Source organism: Thunnus maccoyii, chromosome 23 (assembly GCF_910596095.1).
Source record: "Thunnus maccoyii chromosome 23, fThuMac1.1, whole genome shotgun sequence".
In the NCBI taxonomy this organism is placed as follows: domain Eukaryota; kingdom Metazoa; phylum Chordata; class Actinopteri; order Scombriformes; family Scombridae; genus Thunnus; species Thunnus maccoyii.
The window spans coordinates 284,637-298,707 of record NC_056555.1 but is presented as its reverse complement, the minus strand read 5'-3'; the positions used below and the strand labels follow the sequence as shown (position 1 = coordinate 298,707).

Below are 14,071 nucleotides of genomic sequence, written 5' to 3'. Positions count from 1 at the left end.
TTGGCTTTGAGTTGGTCTCCAGAGTTGTTTTCCACCGCCCCATTGAGTTCTTGATGAAGGCTCTTAGTGTCCTGTTGATGTTGTACATTTCCAAGCATTCCAGTATCCATGTGTGTGGCATTGAGTCATAGGCCTCCTTGTAGTCAATCCAGGCGGTGCACAGGTTGGTCTGCCTGGTCTTGCGGTCTTGGGTGACTGCTCTATCAACCAGTAGCTGGTGCTTAGCTGCTGGTATTACTACCAATTCCTTTCTGAGCCCCACTCATGCATTGGGCCATGTGCCTATTCATCTTAGCCGCTATGATGCCTGACAGGAGCTTCCATGTTGTACGGAGGCAGGTTATTGGCTGGTAGTTGGATGGAATTGTGCCCTTCTGGGGGTCCTTCGTGGTCAGAACTGTCTGCCCTTGGGTTAACCACTCTGGGTGCATCACATCTATCAGCAGCTGGTTCATTTGTGCTGCCAGGCGTTCATGGAGTGCAGTCAGTTTCTTTAGCCAGTAGGTGTGGATCATGTCCGGGCCCGGTGCTGTCCAGCTCTTCATACCTGACACTCGTTCTTGGATGTCTGCCATTGTAATGGTTACTGGATCTTGTTCTGGGAGATTGCTGTGGTCTGCTCTTAGATCCACTAGCCACTGAGCATTGGTGTTATGCTCTTCTAGCATTGTTCAGTCTCAGCCCTGGGAGGATCTGTTCTTGCCACCGAGAGTACACTTTGGATGGTTCAGTGGAGAACATCCTATTTATTCTCCTGGCTTCTGCCTCTCCTGTGTATCTCTTCAGGTGGGTAGCCAGAGCTGTGAGTCTTTGCTTGGCAGTCTCCAGTGCCTCAGGTACTTCCTGGGTATCCCTTTCGTCCCCACACCTTTCTGAAGTTTTGACTAACTTCTCTCCATGTTGCCTTGATCTTGGCCTCCAGCCTCCTTCTCCATGGAGGGTAATGTTCTTTGTGGCTCATGGTGTTCATCTTGTAGCCAAGCATCTCTAGGATCACTGTTGCTGTGGTGTATATCAGCTGATTGGTCTCAGTTACAGTCCTAGTAAGGATAGTACGTAGCGCTGCATTCACATCCTCTGGCAGACTTTCAGGGGGTACTTTGTCACTTAGCCTTCGGGGATGCCACGTGTCCAGCTTAGTTATGATAGTCATTCTTAGGTCAGTTGCCCTTGTGTTAAGGTCGTAAGGGCTTGGTGCCCAATCTCGGAGTGTGGGGGGGTGATGATATCTCCCCTCTGACCTGTCATCCTGGCTCCCCCTTGCCATAGTATGTTCATTGTACCTCATCAATCTCTAGTTGTGATAGCAGTTGCTGTGTGCGGATGTTGGAACACTGCGCTAATAGTTGTTTCTTTGTAAGCTTAGATGTTGGGTTTCTAAGCATCCATATATCCCACAACCTCTGCATGTAGCCCCTCTCATCGGGGTTACATTGTATATATATACACATATACATACAATGTATATATATATACAATACAACTAGCCAGCTGTCAATTGCTAACTGCTACCTGCTGTTACCAATATTCCACAGGAGATACAGCACTAAAGAAGCTGACAGAAGAGTTATTTTATGAAAACAAGAGGAAAAATTAAAGGATCCTTGCTGGTAATGTAACCCTTGCATGCTGGAGTCTCTCTACGCACCGTGGACTCTAGAGGGCACGGACCTATCCAGTCACCTCTCTGTCAGCTTCACTAAATTTGTGTACTTTTTGTGAATAATATTGGACGTTATTGGACAATGATAACATATGACTATGAGTCACTCATCAGGATAAGGAAATGGTAAGCTCACCGCCCTGCCGGTCCAGGTTTTCAAATGTAAACATGAGGATAAACACCAGCTGCGATCCCAACCACAGGAACAAGCAAGACCATCTGTCCATTCATCTCAACATCAAAGGAAACAATCCTGACCATATGGATGTTATGTAGATCCTAATCGTCCGAATGGGGGCCTTTTCTCCCCGCTGAGGTCAAGAGGAGGTTCCGGGTGCACTGGGCCAGTGCTGAGGGGCTTAAGAGGAGCTTCTACCCTTGGGCCACTGGGATCCTGGATGGATTGCTGCCTAGGACTGTCCTCTGTGGCCATTTATCGTACCACAGAGCATGCCTTTCAAAAACTGCGTCAAGTTCAAAGTAGTTTTTCATCAGCAAAAAGGCCTGGGCTGTGTTTCATGGAGTGCTTTTTGGACTACTGTTGGTACTCACTGTTGTATTGCCTGTACGTGTCTGTCTGGCCAGAGCAATCAACATTGATGGAAAACAACTGGGACACCGAGTGATTGGGCTTGGGACAAATGCTGGCTCATGACCAATTGACGCTCCTTAAGTGAGTTTTCATGATAACTTACTGGGATATTTTGCAATCTACAACAGGACAGAGTGCACAGTAAACTCAGCAGCCACACATTTCTCCATTCTCTATTTCTCTGTTTTGCGTCTTCAGGTTAGGCTAACCCATTGTTGCTAACTTTGGAGCTAACCCCCTTCACTCTTCCAGCACTTGGGGAAACAAGAGACGTGACTTTTTAGCATTTATTAACTGTTACACTGGAGTCTGTATTGTACATTTACTGCCAGACTGACAACTTATTGCTAACCTTTTTCTTGGCTCCGCTTGCATCCACCATCACTTTCCTGCTGCTCGCTCTTTCCCATTCACTACGCAAACATATTGCGCAATGCCCTCCTTAACAGAGTTACGCTACCAATAGTTTCCCAGGCAACGACACAGAGGTTGACTCACGTACCTGAACAGCGCTGCACAGAGACAGAGACAGACTCCCAAATGCTATTGATTTCCGAATTAATGGATATTTGGCGTTATTTTTGGCATTAAAAAAAAGTTTTTTTGGCCTGGCAGGGTTCTTGTTGTTATAATTATAGGAGAAACACTGATTCAGTAAACGTTCAGTATGTTTAGTAAACGTTGAGTGCAGTTAGACCTAGCAGTCTCTGTTAGGTTGGGCGAGTTCATAGTTCTGCAAACTATGAGGGTGTTTTGAATACACTCCCGTTTTCATAGGTAATTTGTTAGTCTGTCCCTCCCGCCACAGGAAATAACAGATTAATCCTGGAAGGCTACTGATGCGGCACTTTTCTCCTTATGTAACACGGCAATTATTCAACCAATGAGAATTTGGTCGGACGAGAGCATATCGACCAACTAATCGACCAGTCGACCAAGAGACTACAGCCCTAGTCGAAACCCTGCAGTGAGGAGGCAGAGATTATTCAAAACTTTCCAAACTGTCAATCATGCAGAAGTCTTATGGGACCCGAAGCTGAAACTGAGGGGGCTATTTGGTGCAAATTTTTTACATCAGAAGCATTACTGCAAAGAGCAATCAGCTAAGTCATCTTCTGTCTGACTCAAATCTGGACTTTCTCTGTCTGACTGAAACATGGTTGAAACAAACAACTCCAGCGAGTGTGTTCATGGTGCCCGGATACCAATGTTTTAGAAGAGACAGACCTGATGGAAGAGGAGGAGGGGTGCTTATTTATGTGAGAGAAAACATCAAATGTGAGCATGTGGTTTACAATGTGGGTTACACTTTAGAATATGTTGGGATAAAAATAACAAATGTCAAAGTTTTAACATCATAGGTGTCTATAGGCCTCCCTCTGCAGATGACACTTTCTATGATCAACTCACAGAAGTCTTGAAAGAGTGCAGTCTCGACAAAGAATTATTACTTCTGGGTGATTTTAATGTGAACTGACAGGATAAATCTAAGAGGAAAAAACTAAAAACGATCACAGAGAAATTCCCACTAGAACTAGTAAAAGGCCCAAATAGGATTGCAAAATGCTCCAGTACACAAATTGATCTGATATTTACTGACAAACCAGAAAGAATAACTAAAAATTATAATTTAATCACTGGCTTATCAAATCATAACCTAACCTTATGTGCGAGAAATCTGACTAAAAATAGATTTAGGACTACAGCAGCTAAGACAATAATCCTTCAATGCATACCCAGAGCTAAGCAAGAAGAATTTGTCAGTGAAATTAACAGCTTGAACTGGGATGATATACTGTCCTCTGAGGATCTGGACTATGGCTGTGATGCTCACAGAATCAACTCTGTGAGGGAGAGATTAAATGTGAAGATACTGATAAAATCTAAAAATAAAAACAATGAAGGCAATTACAAGAAGAGACACTGACATACTGATTTATAAAGGGTTAAGGAACAAGTTATCCAAGAGCTAAGAGAAGCTAAATCTCGTTTTTATGTCAATATACTGAATGAGACAAAAGGCAACCGTAAACTGATCTGGAAAAACATTGATAATCTCACATGGAGGGACCCATACTTTTTAGGAGATTTTAAACTCAAAGTACAGGGAAAGTTAATTGAAGATCATCTTACCGTTGCTTCTGTCTTTAATATTTTTTTCTTGAGTCTGTATATGAGTTAGGAAAAAGAAAAATACAAAAAGGAAACTGGATATTGTTCCTATAGATGCTACAGGCCAAGCCAGTAGAGACTAATGATTAACAAGTAAACGAAATCATCAGCTCCTTAAAAAGCTCCAAAAGTAGAAAGGCTTTCCAATTTGACACCATGTTTGTTAAATCACATAAATTTATTTTAACTCCCCTCATTACTCATTCAAGTAACTTGTCTTTTAAACACAACTCCTTTCCTGATGACTGGAAAGACAGTAACTACAGACCAATAAGTATACTGCAAGTACTCTCAAAGTTTACTGACAAAGTTGTCATTGAACAACTGACAACATTTCTTAATACAAGCAATTTTGGTCTACATTGTATGCAATTTGGCTCTTGGCCACAGCCGCTCTCTCTCTGTCTTTTTCTCTTGTCTTTTTAAAGTGAGTCGGGAAGCCGACAGAAAAGTCTAACTTAACTTTTAGCGTTATCAAATGAGGAGAAACGTCCTCCTCTCATCCTAGTAACGTCTTTGTCCTCCCTCATGGCAGAGTTTACAGCTCTGATCAGTCTGATCTCCGTCATGCCCCTGAATCCAGAACACTTGCATGCTATGTAAAAGCACACACGGAGGCTGCTTTATGCTGGCAGGGGAAGACTGAGGAGACAGACCATCTATTTAGTCATTGTATTAAAATGTGCTATATCGGGATAGGTATCATTATCAGTATATGAAATGACCTATATCGGGATATGATATTTTGGTCATATCTCCCAGCCCTAGTGCACAATGGGTGTTCCACAAGGGTCAGCGTTAGGTTCCCTATTATTTATCCTAAATAAATAACAATAAAAATAACAAATAAAGGGGAGCAGAGAAGCAGCAGAAAAGAAAAAACACTGAACCAATGGTGAAAAGACAAAATAAGAGTCTGTAAGATTTTTGGCTTGGAATGTCCCCAAAACTCCTCTGTAATTCTAGTTATGAAGACTTTGCATTAAGACATACTAGTGCAGTGCCCATTCAAAATGTGCCTGTACGAAACGGGCTGTTTGCTTATTATTTCTTGAGAACCGCATATGTATGTATCAACAAACATATCAATTAAAATGATAATAAATTAATAAATTGAATGGTTTGAATCCAGACAGAAACTTCATCAGGGAGAAGTGTCTGTCCACCTTTCACTGGTTGATTCTGCTACCAATCAAACAGGTCTGCACTCCTATTGGCTAGTTTTACTGCTTCTGCCTCTGTTTTTTTTGTTGTCCTATGTATGTTCGTTCTTCTCTCTTGGGCAGTTTAACTGGGTGAGGTGCATGCCTTTGTCCTGCTCAGCAGGCCAGAGCCCAGAAGCCCCACCCCGCTGGAGTGTGACTGTGTTTATATCAAACAGCCCCCGCTGCACTCAGACACAGAACAGAGCAGCTCGCTGTTTGCTTGTTTATTCAAAGTTTATTAAATGAAAACATGTAAATCCCAAAGAGAAAAATAAAAAACAAAAGCATGGTGCATTAAAGTGCATTTGGAGAGAAAGTACATGTTATTTATTCAAATCTCATTAATATTAAATGTGCCGCATGTCCAAATTGCACCAAATTCAACACTGCACGTCTTTGGGTCCTCAGCGATGAACAGTTCTCAAAATATGAGAGACACACACATACAGACAGACAGATAGACAGAGATTCCTTGCTTTTTAGTTAGATGAACTGCAGTGCCTGCTCAAAATGTGTCTGAGACATCCCGCCAAGTTTTGTTCACAGTTCAACACTAAAACTTCAGTCTCTTAAACTTTTTCAAGTCCTTTACACTGTGGCTGTAATCCCACCTCTGACCACAATGTGGATTGCAATGGCAGAGTGGTGCTGTCTGTATTTCCAGTCGTTGAGTCCACGGGCAGAAGAAGAAGCAAATCTATGTTGTTTATGAGGTATTTTTATATATTTCTTGAGAACCACTCATCCAAAGAACTTAACACTCAACACCGCAGGTCACTAGCAATACATCCGCCAGGTATGAAGTAGATCGGATGAGCAGTTTTCAAGATATGCGAAGGACAAACATACATACAGGCAGACATATTCCTTGCTTTATATAGAGATGAATTTAGTTTTACATCAATTTGTGGTCATATGTTTTAATTCATCCTTATTGTTCATGTTTAATTAATTGTATTCACTGTTTAAATGTCTTATTACATTGCAACTACTTAAAAGGATAAATGAACTGAATGGATGTCTGGATGCAATTTCAATTAAACTGGATGATATTAATACGTATTTTGATTTTTTTTTTTTGTCCTCATGCATGTTGAGTTTTATCAATAAAACACTGTTCCACTTTACCAACAGAAGTGTCAGAAGTGTCCCACTCAACCTGAAAGTTATACTTCAACAAAAGAGGGTGTCATTTGGAGTTTATGTAGCTATACTGCAGGCATGCAGTCAAGAACCTATTTAAATGAAATAAACATCACTTCAGTTGGACTCAACACATTAATATTGGCTGTGTCCATAATCACTCCCTTATTCACCCATTCACTACTCCCTTGTGACACTAAAAAGTTAACACAATAGTGAGCAGCAAATCAAGATTTCAGACATTCACTAATCATTGTCATTTTGTGTCATCACCATCTGCTGTTGAGTCATGTGACGGTAATTTACACATCTAGAAAATGTGGAGCATTGCATTGTGGGATTGTTAGCAGTAAGTAGTGTACATGCTATGGACACTACTTTTTTATATACACACTGGGCATTTGGACAAATAAAACGGCATAGGATAAATGTAGTGCACTATTTTAAGTCCAGGTTCAAAATTATTCACTGGCATTTGAATCCTCCTGATGTGGCTGTTTTTTGGCTTGTGCCTATGCCCATGTGTTGTCTATTTGTGCATATGAGCTGTGTGCCTTGTTGTTTATGTCTGTGTTTCTTGTATTTATGATTTTAAACTACCTGCTCTGGTCTGTACAGCACTTTGGACAATGTGGATTGTTTTTAAATGTGCTTTATAAATAAATTTGAGTTGACTTGAATTTCACTATTTAGTAAATAGAAAGTGATTTTGGACACAGCCATTCTAAAGAATGGTTTTCCAAAAACTGTCCAACTTTACCTGAACTCACTCTATTGAATTTATTCTTTCATTATGTATGCCATCTTAAATCAATGAAGTGAAATAAAATCAGTCAGATTATTGGCTAGGATGAGTTTCTTTCTGAGTTTCATTCTTTAAATTATCAATTTTTTAAATTAGTTTCATACACTGTATGTTAAGGGAGGTAAAGGCTGATTTTTACAGTTAATTGTGTATTTGAAGTAATAATAATAACAACAACAACATTTATCATATATATACTGTATATATGTATATAGCACTTATATTGATATTGGAATATTTATCGATTGAAGCATGAGCTCTGACTCATTCAATGATTTCAGGGCTAAGCCCCTGATTTCCACTCATCCTTGAACCACCCCTGCATCAGGACAACATTGTCAGTACTTTCCACAGCACATATGACATTTACAAAAACTATTCATATGAGAGTTTTCTGATCTGCATCCTTTGTGGTTAAGGCTTTCCAATGGCAAAACCTCAGGGGTACAACATATAACTCTCTGAAACACTGAAAGTCAGGCCTACTTAATAGAGTGTGGTGGTGTGTGGAGGGGTGAAAGTGGGCAGGGTATGAACTTCTATTGAACTACGTCTGTCACTTTTTGTGCACATAACTGAGTACAACACCATCAGTGTCTTTGAGGAGAGATTGTCTAAAAGTGTGCCCCGTCATTCCAATTTGTATGAATCATCTCTGCAGGCTTTTCTTTCTGCCTTCAAGTTTGGCCATTCAGGACTCTTTGGCCTTTAGAAAAGGTCAAATGACACTTCATAGTACCTTTCCATTTCACATATTCTCTTTGTCAAAAAGTGTACAAACTAAACTCAACTCTAAAACTGACATTTTCTATAATTAATGCCTTTTTTCACAATGGTGTAAAAACAATTTGTCTCCGTTTTGTACTATAGTACATAATAGTCTGGTCAAAGGTGTGCAGTACCATTGGTTCTTCTTACAAACTGCCAGATATTTGTCAGAGATTGTAGAGGTGATTGATATGGGGAGGGGAAGCAGACTTTAAAGAATATATGTTAAAGGTGTGCTCCTTTCATCTGGAAAGATTGATATCTTTGGTGTTTATCATAACAATGCCAGATGAGATGAGACTGGATTATGGTGAGAGCAGAGTGGTTCACTTTTCAAAGAAGTGCTGGGAATGTTTACAGTGGTTCATGGTGGCAAGAAAGCACTAAGGCTGCTGTCATCGCAAGCCTAACACAGCTTCAGCTAACTAATGAATGAAGACACAGGGACTTGCCCGAGCCTCACTCTGATGTACAGTATCACAACCCAAATGTTAGTGGGGATATCACTGTCAAATTCCAAAGCTTTTCTCTGAATCAGTTTTTCTTTGCCACTTTAATGTTTTCTCATTCATCAACTCTGTCTCTCATACACACTGTCCCCATTCTGGGGAAATGTGTACACAAGAGTGTGAGAGTGCTGTTGAGTTATGACTGCATGTTTCTATCAACATGATTGCACAAATGCAATTTTGTCCATTTCTGTCCTTTCATTTGTGTTCATGTTTGCAGTTGTGTCTTACTGCCTAATTATTGGAAGGTCTTGAGGTATGTTTCTGTGGGCTGCACATAAGTGATTTGGGAGTGCATGTTGGCTTCTCTGCAAGCCTCTGCAACTTACTGTTACCCATAAGACACTTCTCTGCAAACATCCAGACACATTTTTATCGTTCTAGAATTATACCCCATCTGATCAGTCAGTGACCCAGCATTAAGTCTGTATGTGAAGAGTAGGACTCAGTATTGTTTGATTTTTCTTTCATTACCAGTGCCAATACTATACCTGATACAAAAAGCAATACTTTTGAGATACCTTTTTTGAGGCATATAAACCTGTTTTCCAACTTTCCAAATCTTTCATGTTGTTTAAACACAAGCAGCAGTACAAGAACTAAAATTGGCAACATTTTGATTGAAATCAGAAATTGTTTGATCAAAGAAGTAGACATGACTGCAAATCTAACCAAACATTTAATGCCAGATTTCAGCACCTGATAGTTTTTTATATTCAGTTGAATAATCAGAAACTCACAAACTATTGAGGCCATCCATTATTTTCAGCTCACATATTTTGTCTTTTCTTTGGAATTCTACAAGCCTTTCACAAACATTTAGGAAAAGTCTTTGCTTTGCTATTTTTTTGGACATTTTCCACATTTTCAATATTTTGGTTTGGTAAAATAGTAGGGGTGTGCCCAAATACAAATACGTTATTCAGCAAAGCACAAATAGTGGGTTTTTATGAATATTTGTTTCATACAAATATTTTGAAAATTACTTGTTTTCAGAAAGAAAGAAAAAACCGTCAAATACCAGCACGCAGGTCAGTTGCATCATTATCTCAGTCTCTCTCCTCTGCTCTGCTGTTACGTCTATCAGCAGGTCTCAACGAAGGGAGTCACATCCATCTACTACATGACGCACATTTCCTAACTCCCTGAGTTGGGGGTGTTCCCCAGAGCTGAGCTATTGACACACACAAAGTGCTTACAAGGGACTCTCCATAACCTGTTGTCCCCCTTCTCCTCTCCACAAAGTTAGGTTGTAGGCAATAAATGAAAAGTACAAAGCAAACGCCTTTGAAGTTCCCTACATGTTACACAGTGTGCTGTGTCTGTGTTATGGGTGTATAAATAGGTAGACGTCTGTCTGCAATGAGGCAATGAGTAAAGTTTTATTTCAGTAGTCAGCGCAGTCGTCTATGATCTGAGAAACTCCAGTTCGAGATCCAGTATGGGGACCTCCTTTGTAAGATAGTTTATTCATGAACACTTAATGTAACACTTTAATTTTCTAAAATTAAAAGCATAATAAAAACAAAAACAGGATTTTTAAGCCTCTTTCCACTTTATTCATATAGAAATGTAAATATAAATTTTGATGCCTCAACAAATACAGATACAAATACAAATACTGGGCCCTCTGCACATCCCTATAAAATAGGGTCTATATAGTCATGCGCTCTATGACAGCTGTCATATTAGAAATACTCTGAGCGACCAATTAATGATGACCACCTACAGAATCAAATGCAATCTGACACAAAAGTCTTGCAGTAAAACTCATAGTGGTTATTTTGAGGGTATGTTGAACTGCATAACTCTAGTTTCTAGTGTATTTACATATTCCATCCCCATTTAAATATAAGGGGAGCAGAAGAAACACCTGCCAGTGTAGTGTGATCTAAGAAAAGTTCACCACGATGACCTCAAAACATTTAAAGGACCAGCGTGTAAGATTCAGTGGCATCTAGCAGTGAGGTTGCAAACTGCAACCAAATGAATACACCTCCCCTCACCCTCCCCTTCCAAACATGTAGGGAGAACCTACAGTGGCCACAAAACTCCAGAACTGGAAGCCTACTGAGGGGCAGCTGTTTCAGAGTTGTGTTAAGTTACAACTTATGTAGACCCAACATTTCCTGCTTTCCTGCTTCATGTTAAAAGCTTTAAAATGACTAAATAATGGGAGATGTTTATTGTGAAGAATTTACAGGAAATGAAACATGTTCCTCACCAAATTAACAGAGCTTCCTAAGAGGTGCTAAAAACCAGTCGATACAACAATATATGGAGACATTTGGAGCTCTTTGTTCAGCAGATCAGTTAAAAATAATGCAGGGAGGAATAGTGCAAGCAGAAATAGCCACAGTGATGATGATGTTCAATGAAGAGCTGCAGACAACCAGCACACCTCCAACAGGCAAACTACCTTTTTTACAATTTTACTTTGCCCTGCTGTGTAATGGAAAAACACTCACAGCATGCCGGCTCAACTCAAGTCATGGCTCAGTGTGACTACCCCCAAAACAATGGAAAAATGCCATAATGTTAGCAGAGCAGAGCAGTGAACTCGCACACTATGCATGGAGCAGATGACCATATTAAGAAATCCATCACGAGCTGACATCAGCTCAGGCTGAAAGTAGAAAAAAAACATTGGAAACTGAGTGTTTAGAGCAGTCTGAAGCTGGTGCTTTTTGCTCATAGGGATTATTTCTAGATACATTCATCTCATTATTTGACATTTTGGCCTCTTTTAATATGAACATCTGACATTGTGTCATTATATATATATGACTGAAAATAAGGAAAAGTATAATAGCTCTCCTTTAAAGTTGAGATAAGGTTTGCACTGCAGCCCAATCATAATGCAAACAAAAAGTGAAAGCATTAAAAGTTATTGGCTTCATTCAAATAACATAAAATGATGCAGTGAAATGCAAAAACTGTCATTTTTCTAATTAGGGACCGAGCCCAAAAGGCAGAGGACTACTGTAAAATAGTAGTCCTCGCCTCACTCCCTCAGTGCTGTGAAACATTCCGCAGTACACACATTATAAAATCGCAGGAGGAGCAAGAAAAGACTATAAAACTCACATTCTAATATCTCAAGAACAATAAAAGATAGAAAAAACATGTAAATTCAAGATTTGTAGGTCAAAGTCTTGTGACTCATTTAAAGTTCAAATGAAGTCTGTATCTAAAACTATGTGGGAGCAGTAAAAGTTCAAACAGGTGTGGGTTCGCTCAACTTTCCATTCAAATATATGAGTATTTTTCTGTCAAGTTGCAGTTACTTATTGTCTCTACACACCTGACAGTACACATTTCAATCAAACTTTGACCAGTTCATGTGGGTGAAAAGTCTTTACTTTTCTAAAAATAGACTTGATGAAAATTAGGAAATTAATTTGTTTTACACACAAACTCATCAAGAGTTTTCAATTTACTAATTGAAATTCAAGTGAATGGGCCCAAAACTTGCAAAATTTTGATGACACAGGTGTGAGCAAGACAGACATGCCTCACCCTGCAGAAAATTCTCATCCTGTCAATCAAACTTTCAAAATAAAAGCGCACCACACTTGTAAGAAATATCCCTCATTTTTAAAAAGCAAAATGATCTGATCCTGACGGGCCAGAGTACAAAGTCCCGACCAATGCTGCTTGAAGCTTTAATTTAAACTATTCTTACTGATCAACAAGTCCATGGTTCCAGCAATGTTGATTCTGGGCTGGAGATGGAAAATGAACAGTTATCTCCATGTTAAAGTCCAATGTTTTGGATAAAACGGTCTGCACTGAAACCTGCTGATCTGGACTGCACAATATTTTATTCCTCGTGGTACACTGTGACATTTTTGCTCACCATTTTGAGCATTTTTTAAATCTTTTTATTCATTTCTTCCTCTTACACATTTGATGTGGATGGTCCAAATTAAAGATGAAAAATCAAACATATTGAAAATAATCTTAGTGAGAACAATGGGCAGCAACTTGATCAAAATGATTAGAACTCCTACTGCATACATGTCCACTCCTTCAGCCACATATTTATGTCATGTAAGTCAATTGATGTCTCCAAAAATTACATTAGCAAATGTGAGTGTGTCATTCAGGTGCTGACACTCACCTTCTGCGCTGCCTTGGAGGGGCCCTTGTTCTTACTTCCTTTGGGGCGGCCCCTCGGTCGCTTGGGGACAGGCTCTCCACTGGGCTCCTGAAGGGGGGGGGCATGACAAGGGTGTTGAGGACAGGAAACAAAGCTTTGAACCCCCCCCCCCACACACACACACACACACACACACACACACACACACACACACACACACACACACACACACACACACCTCATCACACTACACCCACCCTCTTACCACACACAAACACAGTGCCACCGCTCTATGAACAGACTGGGTCCCTTTCAACTCCATGCTCATTTTCTGGTGGTCTCCAATTTGGTCATTGCTTCATGGGTCAAGACCAAAAGAGGGACCAAGGTTTGTGTGTGTGTGTGTGTGTGTGTGTGTGTGTGTGTGTATGGCGATCTTGTACCCATGTATGAGCACACACCATAAAAAGAATGAATGAGAGAGACTCAATGATTTACTATTTAATCTCATTCTGCACTTTTAAATTTCATACTGCTCTTCCCAGAAATTGCTGTCCAACCTATCTCTGATATACAGTAATCTAAATGCAGCCTGGTCGCAACATAATGTTTCAAGAAATCATATTTTATTAATGTTACCTCTAAATAAAAAACAACTGTAGACTATTTCTGATAGAAAACTTCTTCATTTCAGCCAGAGTCCGGTTTCTGTAGCTTACAGTAACATGACAACCTGTGGTGTCAGTGAATGTGATAATGGTGTGAAATTTTGGTGGGAATGTGACTCACCAATTAATCACATAAACACCTTCAAGACTCTTTTCATGGCGTCTCCGACTCAACTCACGGCAGATCTTCAGAATTACATTCATCGCCACACTTTTTACTCATGTTGTCAATAAAATCCACCAGAGTCGAGACTGGAAACAGGCGCATTCCTCATCATTTTGCATACGGAAGTAGCCTATAAACAGTAGTAAATTGCGCTCCGTTACAAAGAGAAACTTGTAGACTTTACACGATTTTAAGCTCCACAGATGCATAAGGGAAGAAGTTAAAGTGGATTACACACCATGCCTCAGGTTAAACAAGGACCAATGACTGACAAAAAC

General features: G+C 40.0%; 1 protein-coding gene across 7 annotated transcripts in view; it reads right to left on the bottom strand.

The window, feature by feature from the left end:
• Positions 1-14,071, bottom strand: part of hmga2 (high mobility group AT-hook 2) — a 106,270-nt gene that overhangs the window by 91,003 nt on the left and 1,196 nt on the right. For all 7 annotated transcript variants that reach the window (XM_042403588.1, XM_042403593.1, XM_042403594.1 and 4 more), the window contains exon 2: positions 12,981-13,067. In XM_042403588.1, the coding sequence (XP_042259522.1) occupies positions 12,981-13,067 (87 nt within the window). The remainder of the gene's footprint in view (positions 1-12,980; positions 13,068-14,071) is intronic.